At 53.9% G+C, this 26916-nt stretch overlaps 11 protein-coding genes across 11 annotated transcripts; 6 read left to right on the top strand and 5 right to left on the bottom strand.

Annotated features, from left to right (window-relative positions):
• Positions 1–417: 417 nt before the first annotated feature.
• Positions 418–1603, top strand: TRIREDRAFT_104393 (uncharacterized protein; the record flags this gene model as incomplete). Its single annotated transcript, XM_006962888.1, has 5 exons — positions 418–482; positions 576–698; positions 795–1045; positions 1119–1254; positions 1330–1603. The coding sequence occupies 5 exons, from the start codon at positions 418–420 to the stop codon at positions 1601–1603; spliced, it is 849 nt and encodes a 282-aa protein (XP_006962950.1).
• A 46-nt stretch (positions 1604–1649) lies between these two features.
• Positions 1650–3494, bottom strand: TRIREDRAFT_56272 (uncharacterized protein; the record flags this gene model as incomplete). Its single annotated transcript, XM_006962663.1, has 1 exon — positions 1650–3494. One exon carries the CDS (start codon positions 3492–3494, stop codon positions 1650–1652), a length of 1845 nt encoding a protein of 614 aa, XP_006962725.1.
• A 1056-nt stretch (positions 3495–4550) lies between these two features.
• TRIREDRAFT_57101 (GPCR, PTH-type) lies at positions 4551–5614 on the top strand (the record flags this gene model as incomplete). The annotated part of the gene is made up of 3 exons (XM_006962887.1): positions 4551–4867; positions 4957–5080; positions 5222–5614. Coding segments are annotated over 3 exons (834 nt in total), but the record flags the coding sequence as incomplete, so codon positions are not given.
• Positions 5615–6411: 797 nt separating this feature from the next.
• TRIREDRAFT_104390 (uncharacterized protein) lies at positions 6412–7372 on the bottom strand (the record flags this gene model as incomplete). The annotated part of the gene is made up of 4 exons (XM_006962662.1): positions 6412–6742; positions 6893–7020; positions 7092–7282; positions 7339–7372. 4 exons carry the CDS (start codon positions 7370–7372, stop codon positions 6412–6414), a joined length of 684 nt encoding a protein of 227 aa, XP_006962724.1.
• Positions 7373–8505: 1133 nt separating this feature from the next.
• Positions 8506–10258, top strand: TRIREDRAFT_56687 (uncharacterized protein; the record flags this gene model as incomplete). Its single annotated transcript, XM_006962886.1, has 3 exons — positions 8506–8757; positions 8820–9105; positions 9201–10258. 3 exons carry the CDS (start codon positions 8506–8508, stop codon positions 10256–10258), a joined length of 1596 nt encoding a protein of 531 aa, XP_006962948.1.
• Positions 10259–11092: 834 nt separating this feature from the next.
• TRIREDRAFT_35534 (uncharacterized protein) lies at positions 11093–13891 on the top strand (the record flags this gene model as incomplete). The annotated part of the gene is made up of 2 exons (XM_006962479.1): positions 11093–13696; positions 13745–13891. Coding segments are annotated over 2 exons (2751 nt in total), but the record flags the coding sequence as incomplete, so codon positions are not given.
• A 256-nt stretch (positions 13892–14147) lies between these two features.
• Positions 14148–16292, bottom strand: TRIREDRAFT_75397 (guanine nucleotide exchange factor; the record flags this gene model as incomplete). Its single annotated transcript, XM_006962661.1, has 5 exons — positions 14148–14196; positions 14264–14886; positions 14940–15112; positions 15161–15238; positions 15299–16292. The coding sequence occupies 5 exons, from the start codon at positions 16290–16292 to the stop codon at positions 14154–14156; spliced, it is 1911 nt and encodes a 636-aa protein (XP_006962723.1). The 3' UTR covers positions 14148–14153.
• Positions 16293–17919: 1627 nt separating this feature from the next.
• TRIREDRAFT_75394 (uncharacterized protein) lies at positions 17920–18601 on the top strand (the record flags this gene model as incomplete). The annotated part of the gene is made up of 1 exon (XM_006962885.1): positions 17920–18601. The coding sequence occupies exon 1, from the start codon at positions 17939–17941 to the stop codon at positions 18599–18601; it is 663 nt and encodes a 220-aa protein (XP_006962947.1). The 5' UTR covers positions 17920–17938.
• Positions 18602–18636: 35 nt separating this feature from the next.
• On the bottom strand, positions 18637–20525 carry TRIREDRAFT_45503 (uncharacterized protein; the record flags this gene model as incomplete). The annotated part of the gene is made up of 2 exons (XM_006962500.1): positions 18637–19091; positions 19152–20525. The coding sequence occupies 2 exons, from the start codon at positions 20523–20525 to the stop codon at positions 18696–18698; spliced, it is 1770 nt and encodes a 589-aa protein (XP_006962562.1). The 3' UTR covers positions 18637–18695.
• Positions 20526–20854: 329 nt separating this feature from the next.
• Positions 20855–22226, bottom strand: TRIREDRAFT_120424 (uncharacterized protein; the record flags this gene model as incomplete). Its single annotated transcript, XM_006962660.1, has 5 exons — positions 22006–22226; positions 21905–21933; positions 21431–21849; positions 21090–21363; positions 20855–21030 (listed from the first exon to the last, which is right to left on the bottom strand). The coding sequence occupies exons 1-5, from the start codon at positions 22050–22052 to the stop codon at positions 20855–20857; spliced, it is 945 nt and encodes a 314-aa protein (XP_006962722.1). The 5' UTR covers positions 22053–22226.
• Positions 22227–24227: 2001 nt separating this feature from the next.
• Positions 24228–26726, top strand: TRIREDRAFT_72643 (arginosuccinate synthetase). Its single transcript, XM_006962884.1, has 13 exons — positions 24228–24328; positions 24398–24411; positions 24475–24530; positions 24582–24599; positions 24829–24949; positions 25024–25140; positions 25217–25230; positions 25281–25285; positions 25336–25428; positions 25482–25577; positions 25841–25914; positions 25970–26493; positions 26564–26726. Exons 1-13 carry the CDS (start codon positions 24306–24308, stop codon positions 26654–26656), a joined length of 1248 nt encoding a protein of 415 aa, XP_006962946.1. The 5' UTR covers positions 24228–24305; the 3' UTR covers positions 26657–26726.
• The last annotated feature ends 190 nt before the right edge of the window (positions 26727–26916 follow it).

Here is a 26916-nt window from a genome sequence, read left to right as displayed (position 1 = left end):
GTATCTCGTCGAAGGATTTCTTCTTGTTGGTTGCGTTGCAACCCCTCTTATGGCTCTGTGGTTGTTGTTGGATGCGAGGCTGTCTATTTCCATGTGCTGTATCAGCAGCAGGGGTCTCAACTGAGGCATCAGCAACAAGTTGTCGGCACCCCTCGGGGTGAGGACCGCCTCCTTGCGCATTGGCCCCGAGTGCAGATGCATGAAATAAAGACGTGAACACCTAGCTCAGGTTCTGCGCCATCTCTGCCCTCCTATCTTTGATGCTGCCTTACCTCTGTGGCTTCCGCAGTTTCTGCTTTCCCCCGACCCTTTCCCCCCTCCCTTTCCCCCTTATAGCTTTCTCCCCGCGTCCGACGTTTCTTCTTCTTCCGCCCTTTGACCGTGCCCGAGAGCCGCCCAGCCCCTTGCTTGCCTGTCATGGCCGAGACCGTGGCGGATCCGGCTCCATACATCTTCCATCGCGACCGCAAGTCAAGTATACGGTACATCTTCAAAAGCGTGTTGGACGAGGTTGAAGGGTCGATATTGCAGTTGGCGCTGACTCCAAAGCATGTCACCGCTTATTACTAGTATAGCCTAAATTACCAGCACATGCTTGTCAAGAAGCTTTTCAGCGACCAACTGCTTCACCGGGCCGTGCAGCAGAGCGTAGCCTCGCGCTCATTTATCAGGGTGGCTGACGTTGCTACCGGCACAGCGTAAGTAGGGAGAGAGAGGAAGAGAGAGAGAGAGAGGGAGTATTAGCCAGCCGCACCGAGTATTATGTGCTAATGAAAATGTTATCACAAACCCAGACTCTGGCTGACGGAGCTGTCTGATGCGTTGCCTGCCGACTCCCAGCTGCTCGGCTTTGACATATCCGCCGACCAGTATCCGCCTGAGGAGTGGCTGCCCGAAAATGTATCTCTGCATGAACAAGATGCGTTCAAGCCGTTTGCACCGGAGCTTGTTGGGTCGTTTGACGTGGTGCACTTGCGCTTCGTTATCACGCTGCTCAATGCAGAGAATATCAGGCCGCTGCTTGACAATTTGAAGACTCTTCTGAGTATGTTGACTCTTTGCCTCTCCGTCTTCTGCATTTATCTGTATTGAGTCATTACTGAGGTGTTATCTGCTAGAACCGGGTGGTTTTCTTCAATGGCTTGACTTTGACCCTCGCTCGGCCAAGGCCATTGCCACACGCCCAGACATGCACATGCCGCGCACTGAAAGTGTCGTGTCAATCATGCGCAAGGCACAACCTGACGTTGACTCGTGAGTGGTGTTCTCCTTTCCTTTCCTTTTCTCTTCTACTTCGACTTGATGAGGATGTTTATAGGGAAGCAACAGATGGATTTTACAAAACTCGGACTTGCTCGAGACTGCCGGCCTCCATGCCATCGCATATGAGCGCCTCCAGCTTCGCAACTATCTGCGGCCAATTTGGAACCACTGCCACATCATGGGCATGGAGGAACTATCTCGCCGGATGAGTCGCGGGGAGGACAAGCCGCCGCCACTGCAGCAGCAGATCAAGGACCTGGAGGCGGAGTTTGCGCAGGGTGCAAGTGTGGATGCGGAGTGGTTCATCATGGTAGGGCAGATGCCAGACAAGCAAGAATAGTCGCTAGAATACCATAAACTTGAATCTCTTCTCTAGATCTTTCGTATCAATCGTCTCTTGGTACAAACCTGATGGGCACAGTCCTCGCAACGCGCAGACTCGTGTCGAACTTGGTCCCCTCCGAAAGCGCGAGGGCAGCACGTCGACGTGCCTCCAACCAAGCCTCCTCCTCCCCCTTAACGCCATGCTCAGGCTCCGTCACCAGCTCGACAGAGTGTGTCTTGAACAGTGTTGCGACCATGGCACAGACCTCCACCAGAGCAAACCGCTTACCAAGGCATCCTCGACTGCCATCTGAAAAGGGGATAAAAGTCCCGGCTCGAGGCTTCAAGAAGTTGGTCGAGCCTGTCTGTGTAGTCTCGCCGCTTGTCCCCTCCAACCATCTCCACGGATCAAAGTCCGCCACGGCATGAGGACGTTGGCGCGGGTCGTTTCTGATATCCGACCAGGAAGAGCGACTGTCTGAGTCGACATCTGCCGGCCTCCTCCTCTTGGGCCAGTGCTCCGGATGCCGATGCGTTGCGCTCGTGTTGACGAGCGCAATCGTGTTGGGCGGCAGCGGATGGCGCTGGCCCTTGACGGTGATGGAGAGCCAGGGGCCGCCGGGAGGGACGCACTTTGGCAGGACGGGGATGACGGTGAAGAGGCGGAGGGCCTCGTTGATGACCGCGCCGACGGTACCCTGCATGAGCGCACTGTAGTTGTTGTCGTACGACCATGTGTCTGGGCTTGTATCGCCGAGTAGACGGTCGAGGTCGCGCTGCATCGTGTGCTGGATTGCGGGATGGCATGCCAAGAGGAGGATGATGGAGACGAGGAGGTTGGCGTTGGCTTCGTGTCCTGCAAACATGAAGAGGAAGATTTGGCCGATGATTTGAGCGTTGGTCAGAACGGGCTTATGTTTCTCATCTGTAGATGTGCCCGCTTGGATGAGCAGATCGAGGAGGTCCTCGCCCGAAGAGGACTTAGACGAGGGGTCTTTAGAGAGCGTCGCCTCCCTTGCCCGCTTCAGCTGGTCCATATATGATCCAAGCTCCGAGTAGCATACTGCCGCATGATGGAGAGGCCGAAACGGCGACAGGCGCAATATCCAGCGAGGCACGACGAAGACGACACCTAGGTTCTCCAACAGCCCATGTAGAGCCTGGCTGAAGCTCAGCGTCTTTCCCTCTGGAATATTCTCATCAAAGGCCAACGCCTGGGTCAGATCAGAGTCACTCTGGTAGTGGAAGGTTATCTGGCTCAGCGTGTTGAGCGAGACCCTTGCGGACAACGTTCGCAGCTGGCGATGAGCATCTGGACGCAGCAAGGCAGCAAGAAGGATCTTTGCTGCAGAGACGGACTGAGCAAAGACGCGGCGCAGCGTCTTGTCCGAGAAGAAAGGCGCCGTCACCTTGCGATAGAGCCGCGACTCGGGGCCGTCTGTGCCGGTGATGGTCGGCCCATAGACGTTTAGGATGGACAGGAGCTCGGCTGGCTTGCCAAAGCTTGCGTCGCGGAACAATTGGACGTTGACGTCGGGGTCACAGGTGTAGAGGATGAGTCCGCCTGGCGAGACGGCCATGAAGGTGTCTGCCTGGAGTCGCTCAAATGGCTCGTAGCCATTGTGCCAGAACTCGTTGAACAGGAGGAGGGGCAGCCAGTTCCGGGTCAGTCGCTCGGGGAGAGCCTTGAGGACTGGGACGACGATGAACTGGGCCAGTTGCCAGGGGCCGCCGAGCAGCCAAAAGGGCAGGATGACGAAGGGGAGGCCAGTGCTTTGAGCAAGGCGGATGTGGCGCAGGAGACTGATGCTGGACCAGAGGCCGAGCAGCACTGAGCCGATGGAGGCTGCCCAGAGACAGAGGCTGGTTAGCTGGCTGATGCTGGGGAGGCCGAGGTCGTCCAACATGGTCTGCATTGCCTATGTGGTAGTGCGTAGACTGGCATTGGTGGTTTGTGCTGCGATGCAGTGTCCATTATGAGGATTAGATCTTGATGCCAGAATGGGGAGGTAGTATTATGGCACACTGAATGATACGTTCTCGACTGCGATGGGGCGTCAATATGATTTTGCATCAGTCAATATGATTTGCGTCTGTTTGGGAGGCCGAGCGTCACCGGGGTGGTCGCAGTCATGGGCGACGAAGAGGAGGCGGAAACAGCAAAGAAGTCCCAGGCTGGAACCAGGCTGGGGCGACGAAGAGGAGGCGGAAACAGCAAAGAAGTCCCAGGCTGGAACCAGGCTGGAACCAGGTGAGGCCATCTGCCTACATCCGATGCAATACAGCCTCCTACCAAGTCTGCTGCACTGGCCGGTTGAGCGTTGTATCTACGGTTAGCGGAAATCCTTCCAAAAGTGCCGGATGCAGCCGTGCCGCACTCAACCGGGGTGATGCCTCGGACAACGCCTGAGACGGCTTGGCTACGTGTGTATGTAGTACTGATAGTGCTTGGTCTCCTCTGAAGCCGTCTGGTGATAGTGTGGTGGCATCAATGTCTGTGAGGAGCTTCTCATGGGGTTGCAACAACACCCCTCCATCTCCGCATGCTGTTACCGGAAGGACAGACAAGCGCCCAAGAAGAGCAACGGAGAGCCGAGTTGCAATCGCTGGCTTTTGACGGAGTATAGAGAGAGGCCTGCTTACTACAGACATGCCACAGTACTACCCTGAGGAAACGGCTCCGAGTCCGTGCGGATGCGAACTCGAGTATCTCCCAGATGCCCATCTTCACAGCCTGAAGGCTGCCCTTGATGTCCCCGAGACTTTGAAACGACGAGCAGTGACCGCATGTTCAAGACCCCATGATTCTCCGTGTTTGTTATGTGAAAGGTACATATCTGCAGGGCTTGCCTGCATTTTCCACGAGGCAATCCATGCATTCCATAAGCCGAACAATTGATTATTCTGCCACCAATCACTCTCCCAACCTGTGAGCGCCGACTATCATCGCATGATTGGACAAGATGGAGTCGTCGGCTTCTGCTGCTGCTGCTGCTGCTCCTCCTCAGCCGTCCTTGGTGACCACGACTCTTCTCGCCGTGGCCATTGTCTTCCCGATCCTGGGCACCATCGCCGTTGGGCTGCGGTGCTACACGCGAATCATCAAGAAGCAGAAGCTGTCGAGCGATGACTGGGTTTGCGTCCTGGCCCAGGTGGCAGCGTGGGGAATCTCCATCGACATCTTCGTGGCCGGGGGGCTGGCAGGGGTAGACTACACGTACTCGACTCTGGATCCCCTCAGTGCGGCCGTCATTTTCCTTCGTGTAAGTCTTTCTCATGCGTAGATAGATATGAGAAACACAATACTTGCATTTTCACTTACAGTTGGTATCAGGCACTATGGATCGAGGGGTTTCCTCTCGTCTTCAGTCTCGTCTTTGTCAAGATTGCCATTCTGCTCTTTTACTCGCGCATCTTCACCACCTCCAAGTTCAAGTTGGCCGTGCGAATCTACGCCGGCATCCTGTCCGCATGGTGCGTTGCCATGATTGTCGTATGTCTCTCTCTCTTTCTCTGTGTCCCTCTCTGTGTCTCTCCCCCAACGTCTTCCACAACTCCTCCTCCATAACCCAGTATCGATCGGCCATAAGGAAAAACAAGATCACTGACATAAAAAACTTGCCATGGACGAAAGTGCCAACTCCTCGCAGCCAACCCCATCGACGCCGCCTGGAACCCCCTGGCCACCAACCCCCTGCGCTACAACTACAATGACTTCTCGCTCGCCTTCGCAGGCATGAGCATCGTCTTCGACGTCATCGTCCTCCTGTTCCCCATCCCCGTCATCCGCAAGCTGCAGATGGACCGCGCGCGCAAGCTGCAGGTCCTCGGCATCTTCTGGCTCGGCCTCTTCTGCTGCATCTCGTCCGCCGTGCGCTTCTACTACCTCTACTCGGAAATCAGCCGCACCATTGCCGCCACCGGGTCGGACCGCTACCTCAACATGTCGGCCGCCTTCATCTGGGGCACCATTGAGCCAAACACCAGCATCGTCGCCGCCTGCCTGCCGTGCTATGCGCCGCTGTTTGCCAAAGTCGGCGGGCTGCCGACGCTGCTGGCCAACTTTGGGAGCTTGTTCTCGAGCAGCCGCAGTCGCAGTCGTGGGAGCAGGGCCAAGGCGAGGAATGGCAGTGACTTGTTGGCTTCCGGGGGCAGTAGTAGTAGTGGTAGTTACCAGCTGCAGAAGGCGAATGGCATGGCTGGGCCGTGGGAGCGTTACGATGGCTCGTTGCCGTCGTATAATGTGGATGTTGAGCGGGCGGGCAGCTTTCAGAGTGACCAGGAGCCCCTCAAGGATGCGTATCCTTCTCGGATCAAGGTGACGACGGACTTTGTGGCAACGGCAGGGAGGGATCCGGCTTTCTGAGTGGCGTTGGGGAGGGTTGAGGGTTGGACTGTATATTACGTTGGTTATTATTAGTGCTGGTTTGATAGATATCAGGTTCAGAGTCTTGCATCTCTAATGCATGTTCTGCTATCTACCTCCATACATTTACACAATACTATGCCGTTCAGGCTATCCTTAGAATCATTAGTTGCTGCTGCAAATATACGAGGCTCCTTGAACCCTGTAGTGATACGCTCTTGGAGCTTTGGTTTCTGCTCTATATGTGTAAATCCGAGCGATCTGTCGCAGCACAATCTACGTGAAAACTGCCCCTGGGGTATATAGAGAACAGATGATAATTGAAGACGAATGATGACTGGAAATCCTATTCTACTGGGCTTTTCAAAAGCGACTACTCTGGGCCAACTTGCTTCACGTATACCCCCTATGTGAATCGTCGCAATCATCATAGGCCATCACATCGCCGGCACCCCCATTCAGCCGCTCTTAACCTCCTGCTCGCCCAACACACTCACAACCTTCTTGACACTGGCCCTGGCCAAGCACGCATTCTGCCACCTCGTGAAATGCGGAAACGCATCCGGGTCCCACGCGTGCTCCCCCGTGCGGCTGCCCATGAAGAAGGCAATCTGCATGTTCCACATGGTAAAGGCCAGGTCGGCGTACGTGCACTTGTCGCCCACGAGCCACTCCGACTTGGCCAGCACGCCGTCGAGGACGCCGGCGATGCGCTTGACCTCGTTGCCGTAGCGGATCTTGGCCGACTCGGGGGACTCGCCGTATGCGCCTTCATGGAAGAGGTTGAACCTGCGTGCGTGGAAAGAATTGAAAAAAAGGTCAGCATATTGCTTGCTGAATCACAAGTATAGGTAAGGGGCCTGTGACGGAGGGCGTAATTTGGTGCATTTGGACCTGATCTGGTTGTACGATTCTATAAGGCGAGGAGATGCTACTTACCATGCGGCTTGGCCAAAGTAAGGGCCCTGGCCAGAGGCTTGAAAGTACGCCCACTGCACCGTGAGGTACTTTTCGGGGAAGCTGCTGTACGAGATCTTGTTGTCCTTGTCGTACGTGTCGATCAAGTACTGCAGTCGAGACGGTTAATTTCTTGCTGGGAAATGGTAAAAGCGTGACGAGTTTGGTCTGTAGCTCTCACCTGGACAATGGCGCCAGACTCCCAGAGCGTAATGCCGCTGTTGGGGTCCTCGATGGCCGGAACGCGGCCGTTGGGGTTGACATCGGTGTAGGGCTGCTTCTTGAGGCCATCAAGCTCAACCCATGAAGTCTCGTAAGGGAGGCTCAGCTCCTCGAGAATGATGAGGACCTTGGAAGGGTTGGGGACATGGTCTGGGGAGGTGTCAGTGTGGAAGTTGCGTCGGAATAGGAGACTATGTCATGCTCACTTCGCCAGTACAGTTTGATCGGCTTGAGAATCATTGTCGCGAATGTTCTCTAAATGTCTCGTCAAAGTTAGGACGAATCTCTCAAGAACCTCTAGAGTAAAGAGTAAATAGGAAGATCAGTTATAGGCTTCCCAAACTATCTTGGTGCCAACAGACCTCACTCAGCCTTGTCTCGAGAGGGGTTTGAGGGGTAGGAACTCTGTGATGGGCATGTAAGCAATATCTAGAGACTGTTGGCCGCCTGTCCGCAACCAACGCAAAGCAAGGGCGTGAGTATAGAGTACAAGCACATGCATCTGGGCTCTCTCTCTCTCTCTCTCTCGGGAGATTGCTCATCCGTCCAAAATAAGAACAAAAGACACTTGCGCACGTTCACGGACTTGCTCCGCCGATTGTCGACTCTGCTTACTTGCATCCAACCGCAGGATTGTGTAGCATCACAGCAACACGGATCGCTGGGACTCCGTACGGAGTGACATGGCGGCTCACATCTTGGTCGCACGCTGCGGCTCAGCACGGGGGGCATCTCCTGATGTTGACGTGCTGTTGGTCGTCTTATAGCCGAGACAGGGGGCCGCTTCCTCCGTCCTTTGCGCCGATGTTACGGCACAGCGCTAAAGCCGCAGAGCAACATCAAAGTTGCATGCATATCTGATGCTTTGCACGAGGCTGCAGCTTGGAAGGGAAGGTTTCAACAGCCTCGGTTCTCAAGCTCACATGGAGCTACTCCGAGTTTGTATTCCACAAGTCATGATAAGCATGTTCGTTAGGTATGTACTGGCATCAAAGGTTCAACCGTCCTAGCTCCATTTCGTAAATGATATAGTGGAATATGCACACAATTACACACATAGCTGTTCACGTTATAGGTGTGAAAGAGTGCGTCCCTCAGTAGCAAACCACCTGATCACCTTGGGCGGAGCTTGCCATAACCTGCCTAGACAAGGTAGTATTATATGCAGTTCCGTATGCTCTCTGTGAATATCTTCAAGGAGGTACATAGATGTTACGCTTAGGCGCTAATAAGGGTCCATTCTAGATGTGTTAGAGTCTACGATAACTACACGATTCTTTGCAAAGCACTGCAGCTTACTTACCTATATTAAGCTTGTCTCGGGGCTCTGTAACTTGCACGCGCGTGGCCATAACCGCAGAACCTGTGCCAAGATGGCAAACGCAACTCTTCCTTTGGGCACTCCCTATCGTGATATCCCTCTGTCTTCCCTTGAGGAATTGACTACACCATGGGCACTTATAGCCATGATAGGAGGGCTATACATGCTCTCGTCCATCTTCTCCCAGATATTCGGTTACAAATATCCCATCTTTGGTATATCCTCTCAACTTGAACCCATTGTAGTCTCTAACTTTCGCTTCTTCCGCCGCGCCGAGGACATTCTAAACGAGGGCTACCAAGCAGTAAGTCTAAAAGACAAACAAACAACATGGTAGTCAGATAAGCAGCTGACCATCTTCCCCAGTGCAAGGGCAAGATCTTCCAGTTCAGGAGAGCCGACACCGACATGCTCGTACTGCCGTACAAGTATGTCGAGGACATTCGCAAGCTCCCCAACTCGGTGGCCAGCCCTACCGTTGCCCACGTCCACAACCTCATGGGCTCCTCAACGAACATGCACATTATCCTCCGCAGCAACTTGCACTTTCGCACTCTCCAGCTCAAGCTCACGCCCAACCTCAACTCGCTCACGAAGCCAATGCAAGAGGAGGTGAACTACGCAGTCGAGAAAGAGCTCACAGAGTCTGAAGGTATTCTCACCCTTTCAGTCCCCCCCCCCCCCCCCCCCCCCCCCCCCACCTCCACTTTGTTGTCAGGCCTCGTATCTGACTCCTTTGTGCGCCAGACGAATGGGTGACCATTAAGCCGTATCACACCATCCTCGACTTTGTCGCCCGTGTGAGTGCCCGGATTTTCCTTGGCAAACCCCTGTGCCGCGATCCGGAGTGGCTGGAAGTCTCTACACAATTCACCGAGAATGTGTTCGTCTCCTTGGTCTTCCTGCGGCTCTTCCCCATGTGGACGCATGGCTTCCTCAACTGGTTTATGCCATCATCGTATAAGGGCACCGCATATGTCAGAAAGGCCAAGAAGCTGCTCGTCCCCGAAATCAACCGCCGGCGCAGCCTGGAGGCTCAAGGCCACGTCTTCCCAGAGGAGGAGAAGCACAACCTCCTGTCGTGGATGATGGAGATTGCCACGCCTAGCGAGAGCGACGCAGCTGCTCTTGCTCACCTCGAGGTCGTCATGTCGCTCGCGTCAATTCACACATCGCAGATGAACGCGGTGCACTGTCTCTACGACCTCCTGGCTCACCCGGAGTATCTCGAGCCCATTAGAGAAGAGATTCGCGGCGTGGTGGCCGAAGCAGGCCCCTGGATGACATGGTCGAAGCCGCAGTTCTCGAGGCTGCGCCGACTCGACTCCTTCATGCGTGAGTCTCAGCGCTTCAACCCGCCGACTCTGCTGTCCATGCATCGAGTCATGCTCCAGGACGCAAAGCTATCGGACGGCACGATCCTGCCCAAGGGCGCCCACATCAGCATGCCGGTCAATTCGATCCAGAATGACCCCGAGGTGACCCCTGAGCCGGAAAAGTTCGACGGCTTCCGGTACTATAATCTCCGCCAGAACGAGGGCCAGAGCCATTTACACCAGTTCTCGACGACGCAGGACCGGATCCTCAACTTTGGACACGGTCCGAATGCGTGTCCGGGGCGCTTCTTTGCCAGCCTTGAGATTAAGATTATCCTTGTGCGTTTGTTGATGGACTACGAGTTCAAGTTCAAGCATGGCAATGAGCGGCCTGCGAATCTACGTGCGCATGAGTTTATCTTTCCGAATCCTGATGCGGAGATACTGATGCGTCGTCGACCTGCTGGGGAACGACTGCCGCTCTACTGAGTCCTTTGCTTGGACGGCTCGGTATCATTGTAGATGTGGACAGACGCCAAACGTTGTAGATAGAACAGTTAGCCAATGAGACTGCCTGCTAAAATAAGCACATTGTAAAAGAATTGCCTCTTGTTCCGCACCAATGGTGTTAGAGAGTCTTGAGAGACTGAGGTTATGTACATGTCCAACTCGAGTGGCGTGAGCGCCCTCCACTCATATGCAGCCCGGCCAGGTCCAGAACCAAGACTGTCATCATCCGCGAGCCTCGTGCTGTGAATAGGCTACATTACTTCGGGGTTCCTTGGGCTCGAATCTGTCATGCCGGCGCAGATGTCGAATAGTGGCAATGCCGACAAGTTGCCAAAACAGGGGTTCCCGCTTTGACGTGTTCGAACGAGGGTCCAGGACTTAATGTCAACCTTCCACTTTGGCAACCTAACAGCACGGACTATGTAGCATTTGAATCATGGAATGGAACATCAGCCAGGTAGGATCCTTGGTCAATACGCCGGGGTGAGTGTATAAGATGTATGTTGGCAGCGACTGGCCGGCATACATGGCCGGCATACGATAGCATGTAAGACTTTGTCCGTAATAGTGTCCGACTACTCCCTCATCACCTCAGTTGACCTGCATCTGCAAAGTATAAGTCATGAAGCATAGGTAGATGGTTTCTCCAGTGCTAGCTAGGTATCAGTTTCCTGTATCCCGTCATCGACGTACCCAATCAGCATGTCTGCAGCATCGGATCAACACAAAGCAGTTCTTCCCCCAGATGTCCTCCAAGACTCGAAAAGAGCCGTGAGACGTCTGGCGGAACGCTGCCTCCAACCAAACGGCTTTGGCTCCTTTAGCATATCCATCTACGACACAGCATGGCTGGCCATGATTCGGGACCCCGTTGACCCAAATGGTTGGCTTTTCCCAGAATCATACTCTTATCTTCTGCTTCATCAAGCCCAAGATGGAATGTGGCCAACCTACGCCTCGCCCATCGATGGCATTCTCAACACCCTGGCAGGCCTTCTGGCTCTCATCAAGCATTGCAAGGCAGACGCCATCGGCATAGACAGTCCTCGCCCACTTAAAGCCTGGGACATTCCGGAAAGAGTCGAGGCAGCGCGCAGAGCACTGCAGTCCGCACTGAACAACTGGGATGTCAACCAGACTCTGCACGTCGGATTCGAGATGCTCGTGCCAGGCCTGCTGAGACAGCTCGCAGAAGAGGGCGTCGTCTTTGACTTTGACGGCCAAGCGGCACTCACGGCTCTGTACCAGAAGAAACTTGCAAGACTGCACCCAGACATGCTCGCATCAACCCAGCAGACCACACTGCTGCACTCCCTGGAAGCATTGGCCGGCGTCTTCGACTTTGGCCGCCTCCGGCATCACTGCAGCGCCTACAGCGGCATGCTGGGATCTCCTGCTTCAACAGCAGCATATCTCCTACACGCACCAGAGTGGGATGTTCGAGCGCAGTCCTACCTGGAGAATGTCGTCCGCAGCTATGGTTCCTGCGGCGGCGTGCCGAGCGGCTTTCCCACGCCCGTGTTTGAAATCTCATGGACCATGTCAACGCTCCTTGCGAATGGATTCAGCGTCGAGGACTTTCCTAAAGATGACCTCCGTGTCGTCACGGACTATCTGCAAAAGGCCATCGATGAACAAGGCGGCGTTTTGGGCTTCGCACCCACCCTCCTCCCGGACGCCGACGATACAGCCGTGTCTCTGCTGGCAATGACATCTCTCGGGGTGCACGTCGACCGCGCCCCTCTCATCTGGAGCTTTGAAAGCAGCAATCGCTTCAAGACGTACCGGCTCGAGAGGACGCCCAGCGTCAGCGCAAACTGCAACGTCCTCGTCGCGCTGCTCACGTCCCCCGACGACGTCGATTTGTATGTCCCGCAGATTGAGAAAGCAGTCAGGTTTCTCTGCGGCAGCTGGAACGCGGATCATTTGCAGGACAAGTGGAACTTGGCTGCCGAGTACACGTACATGCTGCTGGCTTCTGCGCTGTATCGGCTGTTGAGCGTCTATGCTGGTGGCTCGTTGAGATGTCTCGCTGCGGAACTTATCAAGATAGACGTCCCCATCGTCCTCGTTCAGCTCCTTAGTCGTGCTATTTTCAGACAACAACACAATGGCTCGTGGGGAGACTCGATCGAAAGAACGTCGTACGCTACGCTGCTGCTCTCCTACGCCCTCAAACTACCTTGGCCCCTTGCCATTAGACAGCACGCCGAAGCAGCACTCTTCAAAGCAAAGACATACTTGGCGGCTCATTATGACCAACGGGCAAACGGCGACTATCTCTGGATCGAAAAAGTCACGTACAGACTGCCCACACTTGCTGAAGCCTACTATCTAGCTGCCCTCAACTCTTCACCCAAGGAGCATCCATGGACATTGGAGATTGAGCAAATATTCTTCAAAACAGACAACACCAAGACGAAGAAGATGGCCCAGTTCTTCAGCCGCCTTCCGCTGCTCAGGGGCCTTTCGGCAGCACCCATGGCGTTGGCCGTCCACGAGGCAGCAGTGTATGCAAGCCGTCTCGAAGGAGTCCGCCTCGACATCTTTCTCCGAGATGACATGCCCATGTCGACAGACAAGTATCTCGCATACATCCCCATCGCGTGGACAACAATCAACGCTGCCAACGGCTACGCGCTGTCTGGCGATGAGATGTGGGAGATGATGGTCATTTCGATGCTCAACTACCAAGTGGACGAATACATGGAGTCAGTCGTTGCTTATCTGGATGACGAAAACTCGCAGGCCTTGGCTACCATAATCGGCGCCGAGATTCGAAGCAGAGAGCCAGGCCTTGCCGTCCACTCATCGCTCCATCCAACCTCCTCATTCGATGCCACTGTTCCCAGCCCTCCAGCATCCGACTGTTCGTCATCAGACAGCTCCCCATCGCTGACAGACGTTGCCGAAGTGCTCTCCAAATACATCAAACACATAAAGCAGTCCCCGATCCTCCTGCAAAGCCCAGAAACAGCCCAGCTACGCGTACTGCAAGAACTCGAAAAGTTCCTCCTCGCACACATGGCTCACAACGCCGACAACAACAACAATAACAACAACAGCCGACGGCGAAATCAAGAGCATCATCATCATCACCGTCCAGGAGGCCAGGCATCACCGATCGATTGGCACAATCAAATCCCCTATTACGACTGGGTCCGCACGACCGGCGCCAACGACACAAGCTGTCCGTATTCATTCGCCTTCTTCTGCTGCCTCATCAGCCCCAGCGGCTCGCACTGCCTCGCCTCGATGGAGCAGAGGTATCTCGCACGGGAACTGTGTCTGCATCTCGCCACGCTCTGCCGTCAGTATAATGACTATGGCTCTGCGGTGCGCGATGACGCCGAGGGGAACCTCAACAGTCTTCACTTCCCTGAGTTTGCGATTGGAGGAGATGGACAGAGCTTGGAAGTTGAGCAAGCGGTTCAAAATGGCGGGAGAGAGGCTGCTCTTGAGGAGGCAAAGGGGGTTCTGATGAGGGTTGCTGAGTTGGAGAGGGCCATGATGCAGGTTTGCTGGGAAGCGCTCTCGGCGAGCCTTGATGCGGGTATAAGAGGTAAGATGAAGGCATTCATTGACGTGACGGATCTGTTTGGTCAGATCTATGTGGCACGGGATATTGCCAGCAGAATGCAGAGGTAGTGGGCAGTGTGGGCTGCTTCTACTACGGATCGCTGATCGCCAGACGACACACGGAGCTCTTTGGAACAGCGTTGCGTGACAATAGCACTGAATCGATGAATACCTTACAAACACATGATAGGGTAAAATGTATATCATATCAGTAAAGGTATACCATTGTACAGATATTGCACCGAATCCTATCTAGTGATTAGAAAAGACAAGCCTCGCGCCTCTTCGGAATATGCTATGCGGATAAAGCAAGGCACGCATCAACGGCCAATCCAACCCTGTGAACAGAACGCTCAGTTAGCCGAGTCATGGCGAAAATAAGCAAAGACGAGTGAATCAACATACCTTCCCTCCTTCTGGTACACCACATCGCTGATGATATCCTTGTCTAAATCAGGAAACATGCCGGCCAGCGTCTCTACAATGTTGGCATGCTCAGCACGATGCAGCCGTTGCGCTTCCGCTACCTCGGCGCTCGCCTGCCGAGCCGCCGCCTCTTCTGCCGGCAGAGAGTATCTCGAATCTGAGCGCCGTCCATCTCTTTGCTCCTCTCCGCTGCGCCGAAGAGGCACATTCTCGGGAAATCCCAGGGGACGTCCAATGGGCGGTGGCGGTGGCGGTCTTGATGATGAGGCGCCGTCATCCGAGAACATGCGCCCGATGGTGGTAAGGGGATTTTGAATGGTTCTGAGGAGTCCAGTGATGGGTGCGGTGAGTGCGTCGACATCGCTTTGTTCTGTTGATCGGCGTGGAGCGGACGGGCCCGCGCCATCGAGCGAGGAACGGGTGTCTTGATATGAGGATTTCTCGTTGAATATCTGTTGCTGTGGAGGCGGTCCTTTGGGGGACATTGCTTGGTGCTTTTCTGCGATTGCTGAAACGGCCGCCTCGACATTCTTCTCAAACTCTTCATCGGTAATAGTGAGGGACGTGCGGTCCATGTTTTCGATGAACTGCACGGCACCCATCTAAATTAGGTATTAGCATCCAGTATATTCATGTTGACCGGGTGTCAACTCACAAGAGAAGAAAGGTAGTAGCCCGCCTCACCACCCAGCTTCTCCTGGTTCCGGAACCGCAGAATATACTGCACGTTGGATACCAGGTGCTCCGGGTTGGATTGGAGGACGACGTAGATCAGCAACGGCATGAACGAGTCGGCTGAAGAGTCGGATTTGTTGTGTTTCAAGAGGCCTGAGAAGTCAGCATGAGCTGCGAAATGAGTCATTAGACTAAACTCACCAAATATGACTTTACAGCAGTTGAGGACGCATATAATCTTGTCTCTGGGTGCTCTGTATGACTTGATCTTTAACAATTCTGTAATGGCCCGCTGTCAGCTATCATGGAAGAAATCGAACAAGAACATGTGAGGCTCACCCTGCTGCGCCAGCTTTAGAAATCGGCGGCCGCTGTCTCCAACAGGTGGTATATCCAAATGCTCCTCCCGGACCCAGCCGTAGATGTTGATCTTCTGCGTGACAATGTCGTCTCGCTCCACATCCTCTTGATGCTGCCCTCTCCGGCCAGGCCCCAGCGGCGGATCGCCTCCTCTCCTCTTTGGCTTTGCTCCAGGTATCGGCTTAGGCGGTGGAATTGCTGGTGAAAACGTCTGGGTGTACAGCCGGTTCATGACGAGCTTCTCCATGCCCTCTCTGGCATTGTCAAACTCTGCATCGGACACATCCCGCCACACCTCGCACAGCATCATCTTGTTGGCAATAAAGGCTAGAAAGTCGCTAATGATCTTGACCTGCTCGTGAACCATCCACTGGCGCTTGCCAAACTCAAAGAGAAACGACTTGAGATATCTGGCAACAGGGTCTGCCTTTTTGTTCCGCAGCTGTTCCAGAAACCTGTGAAAGTCAAAGGGCAGCGCTGGTTCCGGTTCGGGCTCGGGAGGCGGCGGTCTGTGCATGGGCAGGGTGGGTGACGTTGGCGATGTGACGTTGGCAGGCGGCCGTGCATCTTTCGATCGTGGAGGCGTGCCCATGGATCCATCCTTTGGAGGCACGGGCGGCCCTTGATCGTCGTCATTTGGTGAAGAAATGTGGAGAGCGTTGAGCCCCTGGGCCTGGCCACCAAGCGAGGGCGACAGAGGCTCGAGGCTGGACTTTCTGGGCGGATGCTGCAGGGAGTTGCCCAGCATGGGCGAGGCAATCTCGAGCCGCGGGCTCATGACTTCGTTGGCATCAGGGCCGCCGCCGTTCTCGCTGAACTGCTCCATGATGCTCTGGATCTCGGACCTCGAACCCTCCTGGTCATCTTCGCTGGTATATGGCTTGTCCTCCGACTCGGGCCCGGATGCTGTAGGAGATGCGTCGTCGCTTCGGGGAGTGCTGGAGAGGGCTCGAGAGGGAGGGCGGGAGGCCATGGGTGTGGGCGGCGTCGGGTCGATGTAGCTGGGATGCTCGGGCGCGAGAAGCTGTGAGGTTGGGTAGTCGGACTGCATGGGCGAGGATGATGATGGGCTGGCGTTCGTGGCCTTGATGGTCAGGGCGGAGGGTTTGGCGGTTGCCTTGCCAGAGTCTTTGGTTGTGGACATGGTCTCCTGTGCCGCTTCGTGTGAGATCTCGTGTGTGTCGCGCCCGGCAGCTTTGGAATTGACAGCTTCTGCTTCTGGATCTGCGTCTGCGTCTGCCTGGGGTTGGACCTCGACTTCGGCATTGCCCGAACCTGGACCAGCGCCCTGCTCGAGCTCCGCGCTTGTCCGCATGCCGCTGGCCTCGTCGCTGAGCTCGTTGGCAGTTGATGGCGCCGGCGGTGAAGCTGGAGATGGTTCGGGTGGCCTGTTGGAGTCGGGAGCGGTAGGGGTGCTTGTATGGAGAAGGGTGTCGGCCTCGGCCTCTGGTCTGTCGAGGGAATCGCCGTGAGCTGTCGCTGCTGGTTTGTCCGTCATGGCGGCAGAGCTATCCGCGTCGTTTCTGTCGTCGCCTGGCTCCGAAGCCGCGCTCGCATCCGTGTAGAGTGCGCCAGAGTCGTCAGGGTCGTGGCTGGTCGTCGTCGTCGTCGTCGCTGAGCTGTTGTTGAAGCTGGTTTCGTTCTTGTCCTCGATCTTGTTGGGCTCAGCAACAGGCGCGGACCCCACCGAGGGGTCTGGGATGCATGTCACCTCGGAGGCATCCGCGCCTCTCGGGTTGGATCCAGGATCGGGAGGCGACATGCACGTGAGTCCGGGGTGAGGAGGGGAAAGATTATGGAGTAGAGCAGAGGTGGGAGTCGTGAGGAGGAGGAAGAGGAGGAGGAGGACAAGATGAGGGAACAGGCGACAGGTGCAGGAGAGAGAAGTTGGTGGTGGTTGACAGAGGACAGAGTTGAGGTGCTGCAGTCACTTGGGCTGTGCTGCTATAATTTGGCGTGTTATGCGCTATAGCTGGTAGGATTACAGGCGCCGATCAGGACTGATATGGTGGGGGACAACGGCCCTGAGAGATTGATATTGACTCCATGTAATGGAGAAGATAGATTGAACTAAAATGCAATCTACCCTTTGTGTTTCAGATCCTTCGAAAATAAACACACGAAATCATTGTAAGAGAACTGAAGCCGACTAGGATTTGTTGGAGCCGCATCCATGCGTCACCCCCCCTTCGTGATGGATATGTGCTGTCTAATGGACCTATAGTGGGTCTCGAGGTTCTCTATATCAAACAGTGCTGGAGGAGGTTACGCATCACTCCAATGGATCGGCTTTTACCAAATGCGATGAGAACTGAAGGAATCATCCCATCTCCTGATACAAGGAACCTTTCTGGACAAAAATGGTCATCATGCGACTTTCTGGCCTGAGAAACAACCAACCCGCGGCTAGGCTAGAATGAATCCAGCCATCGGCCAAAGACTCACGCCGTCGTCATGAGAGAGTCATCAGCCCCGACTCTCCGCTCCAGCACTGTATATAAGTTCGACTCCAAATGTCTATATCGTTCACGTATCGCGTTACCTCACTTGGCTCTACCCTCGAATCAGTATCCATAAACAATCTTCAACTCCATATCCTAAAACCTCATCAAGTCCATCATGTCTCGTCCCTCTGATATCCCCCACCGCCAAATCCGCGCCTCCCACGACAAGGACCACATCGTCGTCTACCAAGCCTACAAGCCCTCCATCGCCTCCGCCGCGGTAAAAGCCCAGAAACTCAATGCCTCGGAGGACTTTAGCCCCGACCGCATGACCTGGATCAAGCCCAGCTGGTGCTGGATGATGTACCGCAGCGGCTATTCCTACAAAGACCCCAACCAGAGCAACATCCTCGCCATCAAGATGAAGATGGAGCACTTCCTGGAACTACTAAGACAAGGCGTCTTGTCAAACCACCCGTCAGAGCATGCGCGCGTGGACAAGGATAGCACCAACAAGACTGCGCACGAGAGGCCCTCGGACGTCAGAATCCAGTGGGACCCGGAGCGGAATGCGAGGTTGGAGGCTCTGCCGTATCGCAGCATCCAGATTGGCATACCCCCGAATCTGGGCACAAAGTGGGTGGACGAGTGGATTGTTGGGATCGAGGACGTGACGGAGAGGGCGAGGGAGCTCAAGAGGGTGCTCGAGGAGGAGCCACATATTGGGGAGGATGAGCTGGTCAAGAGGGGGCTTGTGCCTGAGGAGACGCCGGTGGATGTGCCGGATGATATCATGACGAGGTTGGACATGACTGTCCTGGGGGTGCCGGAGCTATGATTGCATTAACAGTCTCATACTGGTGTAGCATCATAACCATTTCGACATCCTAGGTTTGCTCAGCCTAGTGTAACTGCAGCAAATATTACACATATCAAGCACCGTCTTCATCAACTGAGTTCTCGCCGAAAGGGACTACTTTCAAGCCAACCTTGTAGTACAGCCTCGAGTGCCGCGCCTCCAGCTCAAAGTGCGCCTTCAACAACCGACCCGACAGCAACTTCTTTTTCCTCCTGTTCTCCTTGATCAACACGTCGCCCAGCCTTCCCGCCGAAACTTCTTCCTTGTCCACGAATGCGTACCACGGCACCGTGTATAGCGACGGCGTGCCAAAAGGATTGGCGGGAAGCGGCTCGAGTCCCGTTACGAGGCATACATGCCAGCGGTTCATTCCATGGGATAGATCGATCTCGAGCTCCAATGACCCCAGTATATTAGGCTCTGTGACGCTTATTGGGTCCGATGATTTGTCAAAGGTGAGTACATATGACTTTGTCCGGAGACGTGTCGACGGTAGGCCAACGGAGTCCGTATGCTCGGCGTGGTCCACGGCCAATGCCCGCGCCGTGTTTCTATCGATGCGCATCTCGTCATAGAACAGCCAGTCTGAAGGCTGCGAAAGCACATTGACTGTCACACCGGTTCCCAGATCCAGCGGCAGACGAGAAAAGGCAACTTCAGGATGGAACAGGATTCCCCGGGGGGTTCGTGGCGGAGAGAGCTTGTGCGGGACAAAAACCTGTTGTGGCCTCGCTTCTGAAAGGCGGACATGCTTCAGGAGAGAAGCAAATGCGCCCCTGTTATTGTCCCCGGCTTCGACGATGCGGTTCATGAGAAGTAGGAGTAGGTGATCAGGGCAGATGCGCACAAATTCGGCGTCATTGTGCCATGAAGTCTTTTGTAGGATGATCCCCGGAGTCAGCGCGTTCGACGACCCGTCTTGTTGCATGTCGCAGTCTAGCAAGGCGACGAAGATGGTGCCCGACTTGTCCTCGGGAAGGGGCGTCAGTGCCAGTTCCACGGTGATGCCCCGGGTTGATGCTATAGCATCGCGGTTGGAGCGGCGTGTAAGGTACCGCGCTTGTTTGATAGCGAGTGCATCGCCATGTCGTCGTGCAAAGGCTGAGGGTTCGTCTGCTAAGAGGCCCCAGAAGTGCTGCTTCGCGGACTTCTCTTTGGTATAGCTCCAGGCATATATGGAATCATCATCTGTGGACCTAATAATCTCCTCCTGTAGCCTCTTGAAGGCCTTCATCTGACCCTCTCCGTAAAGCAGCGGCATATTGATGTCGAATAACCCCAACAGGCAGTACGCCAGGTCTTCTGGCCTCGTAGTAGTGCGGTTAGCCGCCCAGCTCATCTTTTCCGCGACTGAGCACTCTTCGAGTCGCTCTCGTTGGCTGTGTGTGTTTGCGGCAAGCATTTCTTCGGGTATGCCAGAAACCTTGGCGATGATGGTCTTGAGAGAGGTTCTTGTGCCGATGAGCCTCCAGTCTCTGGAGTAGAAGAGGAGCTCTGAAGGGGCAATCAGTTCCTGAAGCGTCCAACCTCTGATGAACCAGCGACAATGGGCAAAATCGGGGTTTGATGGTTCATCTGTGGTGATAAAGTCCTCCAGAAAGGCGATGCAGACCCCGGCCTTCTCGTACCACTGAAACATGGAGTTGATGGCCTCAGAAAGCTCTGCACTGCTGGTCTTGTCGATGCAGCACGTATCGATCCACAGATACGGATATCCTGAGTTGAGAGCTATCTGGCTGCTCCGACGGATCTTGTCCCATCCCCTGGTCTCTCTCTGTGGTTGTTGAACATCGGCAAATGTCACTTCCCCCTCTCCCCATGTGTGTGAGAGGATGGCATAGCGCGCCTCCTCAGGCGTGGCAAAGATCTCGAGCTCGAGCGTTCTCGTATTTACAAGCCTCATTTCGTCAGCATCCCAAAAAATCGAAGACTAAAGGCGGGTTACAGCGGAATGAAGTCGGGTGACGATAGCTTCGTCTGGGCAATGTCATGGTGGGAGACACGATACATGTATTCATGCACCATGTAAGCGTCTATCCCAACGAGCCCTAGATTCAGCCTTGGCGGGTCATGCATATGCAGGCTAATTCCTCATTCGCTGTTCGCCAGACCTTGTCAGAAGGTGTTTACTGACAAGGCAGAATGACATGTTCTGAAGATCATGGCATGTGCAAGTCGTATACATGGAGACTCCGTCACATTCGCAGGCTATCTATCGTTCCAGTTGTCCGCCTAAACAGCATGTTTGTCGCTGTATCGGTCATTCTGGACAATCTCAACCCAGTAACCATCGGGGTCCAGCAAGAAAGCGACGTTGCGCATCCGGCCATCCGTGAGCCTCTTCTTCCAATTGCACTTGAGGTCTTCGAATCGCTGGCAAGCAGCGTCCAAATCATCCACAGAAACGCCTGTAACACCAAGCTTAGTATGGGCGCCCGTGTTGCATCTTGAGGAGGAGATATCTTACAGATATGACCAAAACCTTGAGGCTGGTCGTTGCCATTGTGGTAGGAAAAGTTCTCATCTTTCTCGGTGCCGTAGTTCCAAGTCAGTTCCAGGAGACCTTCACGGTCGCTGGTCTTGCCGTCCTGCGGAACGCCCTGCTCTCCAGGGTAGCCGAGGAAGTAGAGGTTGAATCCTGCACTGGGAGCCTCGTGAGTTCTGAACAAGGACATGCCCAAGACCTCCTGGTAGAACTTGAGGGACTTTTGGGGATCCTTGACGCGGATCATGGTGTGGTTCTGGTGAGAGTTAGTACGTTAATCAAGCTCAAGGTGCGGGTGAACTTGCCATCCGGTAGGTAGAGACATCCGTTTCCTTGATGTCGGCAGTCTCTTCAATCGGCTTCTGCCCAATAATCTCCACCCAGTACCCGTCGGGGTCCAAAGCAAAGGCGATGTGGTTCATGCGCCCATCGGTCAGCTTCTTCTGGAACTTGTAGCCGGCATCCTCGATGCGCTGGCAGGCGGCCTGGATGTTGTCTACGGAGATGCAGGTGTGGCCGAACCCGCGGTGGGGGTCCTTGTTTCCATTGTTGATGGTGTAGTTTGGGTCGTTCTCGGTGCCGTAGTTGTGGGTGAGTTCAATGACACCCTCGCGGTCAACGGCCGAGTTGCCAAACGAAACGGCGCCCTTGTTGTTGTATCCCATGAAGTAGAGGTCGAACTTGGCCTCGGGAAACTCAACCTTGCGGACGACGCTCATTCCAAGGAATTCGTAGAATTTGACTAGCCGGGCATAAGCAATCATGTCATCATGATGCATCTCGGCGTCTGAGCTTACCAGACTCCTTGGGGTCCTTGACTCGAATCCTGCATCACGCATGAGAACGAGGTCTGACACGGCGGGCATATGAAGGCATAGCCAATTGGATCAGGACATACATCGAGTGGTTGAACTTGTACTTGCTGAGATCCGTGGTGGTCGCCATGGTCGCAAATCTGAGCTGCTGTCTTACACGGAACGAATGATGTGCGTTTTTGGCCCCTCGCGATGCCCCGAGCTGCAGTTGGCGGGGTAGAAGGAATAGAGATCTGTGCAGAATGGTGAAGGTATTGAAGCTCTCCCCGGTCAGGAGATGCTCGTGCTTTTTGATAGAAGAGATTCAGTGAAAAGGTTTGATGAGCGTCCTTGACAGCGGGCAAAAGGAAAGAGAAGAGAACAGAATGCAATGGCTGAACTTTTTGTTCTACTACCAAGACTCGGCAGATGCTTATCCGACGTCAATTGCTCGTCCCCTCACCAGCCCCGCATTAGTCATCTGCTTCTCCAGCCAAGCTTCGATTACCTCATTGAAGTTGGATTTTCGGCAAAGCGGCAACACGGAGCGTCTCGTGATGCGAGTGAGATGAGATGGACAAGAAGAGTGCTGGACAGGTACTAAAGCAGATGCTGGGTATCGAAATCGTGATGCTTGTATGGCATACAGAGACGGTCTTTGAGATGGAGGTTTGTGCGCTCAACAAGCAGACAAAAGCAGTGACATGCTAAATACCCTATTGTAGTCTTGATTTATAAAGGGAACCCACGATCTTCGAGTGAGAGAAATGGGGCTAAGCTCTGAGAGGTGCATTTCCCATCATGAGCCGAGTTCAACTTCAGAACCTATATCGCCCACAAGATGCTGGTGAACCCAGATCTTGTTCGCCTAGTTGTTAGTCATCTGTATTCTGGCGAGGATCTCGTCTCCTGAAGGAAGTCGACTTTCTCGTGTCTTTCTAATCAGAAGCGGGCAGCTGGTGATTTTTCCTAGAAGTTGGCATGAGCGTGCAACTACCTAGCTTGCTGAATATCATTATATGATCACTTTGATCAACCACGTCTGCCATCATGGCCACCTAGGTCGGGCTGCCATGTGCTGGACTTTTGCATCTGGAAGTCAGTGGGTAGGGGCGAGATCTTATAGTCGTGGCCCATATACGGCGCCAGGTTCTGGCTCTCAGCCATCCAAGAACTGTCGAGTTGAGTACTGAGCAAGCTTTATGGCGATGATCCTTTTCTCAGCGATGGCGAACAAATCCTCGAGTATCCGTATATAGGTACTTTGTCGTGGCGCTCGACGTTTGCGCGCTAAGGCTCGGGCACTATCAGGAAGTCAGATGGGAGCTAGTAATAAGTTATGAATGTAATATCAAAAAGAGAGCTGCTTACGCAGATACCTAGCAAGGATGACGTATGAAACCGTTGCATGGCGAAGAAACGAGCAACTTCACTGAACGAGAAACATACCAGTATCAGATGTTGACTGGTGGAAGCTTGGATCTAGTGTCTCTCCATCAAACTCTTCTTCAAGGGAATCTAGCAATGCCACTCGTCCGTTTGGAGAGCAAGAGTCGGCTTTTAATCATGTCTCCGTTGCTTGCGGCTCTAACGTGGGCGGGTCGAGGCTTGTTGGGCTTCTTTCCATTTTGACGTAGAAGTCTTGGAGATTTGACCCTCAATTATCTAGTCTCCTCTGTTTACGACAGGAACAATTATGACATGCTTCGTTTGGATGCGATTTGTCTTGCAGCAGCAGCTCAAGCAACCGTTGTAATACTACTAGTAGTAGTCTTCATTTATGTGGCAAAACCCTCGTGTTTAGTGGTCAAAAGTGAAGAATCCGGGGATACCCGGCAGGTTGACTAGTCAGGCCCGCTTTCTACCTCCTAGTCAACCCGCCGGCTACCGGTCTGCTACCAACTTGGGTAGCTATTTGGTATGGGCTTGCGGAGCAAGCAACGTAGATCAACTGTTCCGTTCCGTTACCGCTGCTTATCTAAGGTGGGGTCAGGTAAGTTAAGCTCGTAAGGTCTACGGTACCGACGGTAGGTGCTCAAAGACCGGGTGTGGATGATGACTCACACGTTAAAGAGCCAGTTCTTCTGCCCAGAATGGCGTCACAAGTGGACATCTGGGGGTCCGAATGCTTGATTCACTGTACCTGGATCTAGCCATTCCGGGCTGATGATGAGTCAGAGAAACTTCTCGTGCGGCTAGGGTCGCGACCCTTATCAGGCATCTTGCCTCGACCGGCCTAGTGTCCCCACAACAGATAGCTTGGAGATCTCATATCGAACTCCGGCTCGGCGGGACAAAAGTGTCACATCGACTCCGGCTCGGCGGGATAAAAGCGCAAACAACACCACTGACGGACGGGCAGCTGCTTTCCTGCTTACCTCTTCGACCTCAATCAACTATCACAATGGCGGAAAAGCGCGTTTGTCTGTGAGTTGAACAGGACCGTCATTGCTTTCTGAGCGCTGTGAAGCTGACTAGGCAATTGCCGTGAATCAGGGCCTACTCTGGCGGTGCGTTTTTCCAACATGAAGAGTGCTGCATGAGCACGATGACGATGCTAATGTGACTATCAGGTTTGGATACTTCTGTTATCCTGGCTTGGCTCATTGAGCAGGGCTACACCGTTGTTGTACGTCTTGATCCAATCGATGTTCCTGCGCGCTGAGCTGACTGAAAACAGGCGTTCCTAGCAGATGTGGTACGTACAGACCGTTCCTCGACATTTGCTTCTTGGCTTGGAAGACAAGCATTGCATCATTAAACACAAGCTCTCTATTTTGCATTCTGCGCCGTTTTCCCCCCCTAAATGATGAGAATACGAAGAAAGCTGGCCCGGAGGATGGAAAGAGATGGACTGCTGTTCTCCGCCCAGCTGGCTCCTCACAGAGGCTTCATTAGCTTATATCCATGTGCTGACATCATGGTAGGGACAAAATGAGGACTGGGACGCAGTCAAGGCCAAGGCCGAGAAGATTGGTGCCGAACGCATGATCATCCAGGATCTTCAGCAGGAGCTTGTCGAGGAGCTTGTTTGGCCCGCAGTGCAATGTATGTTCGGCCGATCGCCCGTGCGGGGTGCACAACCTTCATCCACAGCTATGCTAACCACCCTATGCTATTAGGCAATGCCATCTACGAAGATGCCTACCTCTTGGGAACGTCATTGGCCAGGCCTGTCATTGCGAGGGCGATGATGAAAGTGGCTAAGCAGTACAACTGTGAATTCTTGAGCCATGGATGTAAGCAAACAACGTCGCCTTTCAGGGCCCGCTCACTGTCGTGCCATACTGATTGCCGTCTTTCCTACCTACATAGGCACAGGAAAAGGAGTACGTTCTTCCCTCGCCATATGTCATGTGCTAGATGCTAACTTCATTAGAATGAGTACGTTTAGGTGTCCCGGGTATTAATGTCACATACTCACCCTCTCACAGCCAGGTCCGATTCGAGCTGGCATGGAAGGCCCTCGATCAGAAGACGAAGACGATCATCCCTTGGCGCATTCCCGAGTTTTGCGAGCGATTCGCGTTCGTACCTCTGCCGACCCCCTCCTCTATCGGACATGCTAACCTAAAGACAGCGGACGTCAAGCACTCTTGGACTTTGCTGAATCAAAGGGCGTTCCTGTGACGTCGACCAAGGCGAAGCCGTTCTCGATGGATGCCAACCTTATCCAGTGAGCAAAAGCCCTTTACTTCATCCCATCGAGACCTTTGAGTGTACTCGATAAGGGAAGGGATAGTCAGGAACTCCTTCAGAAGTGGCAGAAGCACGCAGCAAGTGCTATCTTCAGGTGTTATACGACCCCTCATATTACGGGGACGAGACTGTACAATGTGTACAAGACTTGATGCTTGCTTCTGCCACGCTATAAGGCCTCCGCCTGACCTCCTTCTCCCGGACATGAAATCGTCGCTAACACTTCCTGTGAAAAAATAGCTGCTCTTACGAGGCAGGCCTCCTCGAGCAACCCGAGCTCGAGCCGCCTGCTGACATGTGGACAATGACAGTTGGTAAGTTGGTCACAGTCTGGAATTAGTTCCGTGACGTGGGTGCTAACTTGGAAAGACCCCATGAAGGCTCCTGACGAGCCCACCAGGTTTACCATCCACTTCGAGAAGGGCATTCCCATCAAGCTCGAGGTCGGTGACAAGGTCATCACTGGCTCACTGGAAATCTTCAAGGCCGCCAACGAGATCGGCCGAGCCAACGGAGTTGGCCGTGTCGACATTGTCGAGTCAAGGTTCATCGGTCTCAAGAGCCGTGGCTGCTACGACACCCCCGGCTTGACGATCCTGCGCACCGCCCACCGAGATCTCGAGGGTCTTGTCATGGACTCCAAGGTCCGTTTCATCCGTGACCAGATGGTCACCGCCAACTGGTCCGCCTGCCTCTACAACGGCATGTACTTCAGCCCAGAGCGCGAGTTCCTCCACAACTCCATCATCTTCAGCCAGAGGCACGTCGAGGGCAAGGTCAACATGGTTGCCTACAAGGGCAACGCATTCGTTGTCGGACGCTCCAGCGAGACCTCTAACCTTTACTCCGAGACTGAGTCCTCCATGGACACTCTTGAGGGCTTCTCCCCAATGGTAAGTACCTTCACTGTCTTAAAAAAAAACAAGCTTTTCGACGTGAAACGAAGCTGATGATGAGTTCCAGGACACGAGCGGCTTCATTGCTATCCAGGCTATCCGCCTGGAAAAGTATGGTGCCCGCAAGATCAGGGACGGCGAGCCTCTTGCCCCTGTCTAAATGTAGATGGCATAATGCAAGCAAAAAGTAATGAAGGGGTTTTCACCTATCTTGAGAACAAACATGAATGAAAAAAAAAAAAGTTAAAATATAACATAAAGCTGAACGGGTTATTTTAAGATGACGTACGAATGGATATGATGAACCATACTAAAGATTAAGGGCAAAGTCTCAACTTGTTAATCGAGCCGCAAAACGGAAGTATCATCACCAATGATGCTGGAAATAGACGATGCCCGATGAAGCATCAGATGTTGAAG

Source organism: Trichoderma reesei (assembly GCF_000167675.1).
Source record: "Trichoderma reesei QM6a unplaced genomic scaffold TRIREscaffold_3, whole genome shotgun sequence".
Classification (NCBI taxonomy): domain Eukaryota; kingdom Fungi; phylum Ascomycota; class Sordariomycetes; order Hypocreales; family Hypocreaceae; genus Trichoderma; species Trichoderma reesei.
The sequence above is the reverse complement of the archived record's forward strand: the minus strand, read 5'-3'. Positions and strand labels throughout refer to the sequence as shown.

Excerpts from the sequence above, each read along its gene's own strand:
- TRIREDRAFT_72643 (XM_006962884.1), top strand. The coding sequence starts at position 24,306 with ATGGCGGAAAAGCGCGTTTGTCT. Across the intron at positions 24,950-25,023 it reads TGTTTGGCCCGCAGTGCAAT|GCAATGCCATCTACGAAGAT; the intron begins GTATGTTCGGCC and ends CTATGCTATTAG. Across the intron at positions 25,915-25,969 it reads CATGTGGACAATGACAGTTG|ACCCCATGAAGGCTCCTGAC; the intron begins GTAAGTTGGTCA and ends TAACTTGGAAAG.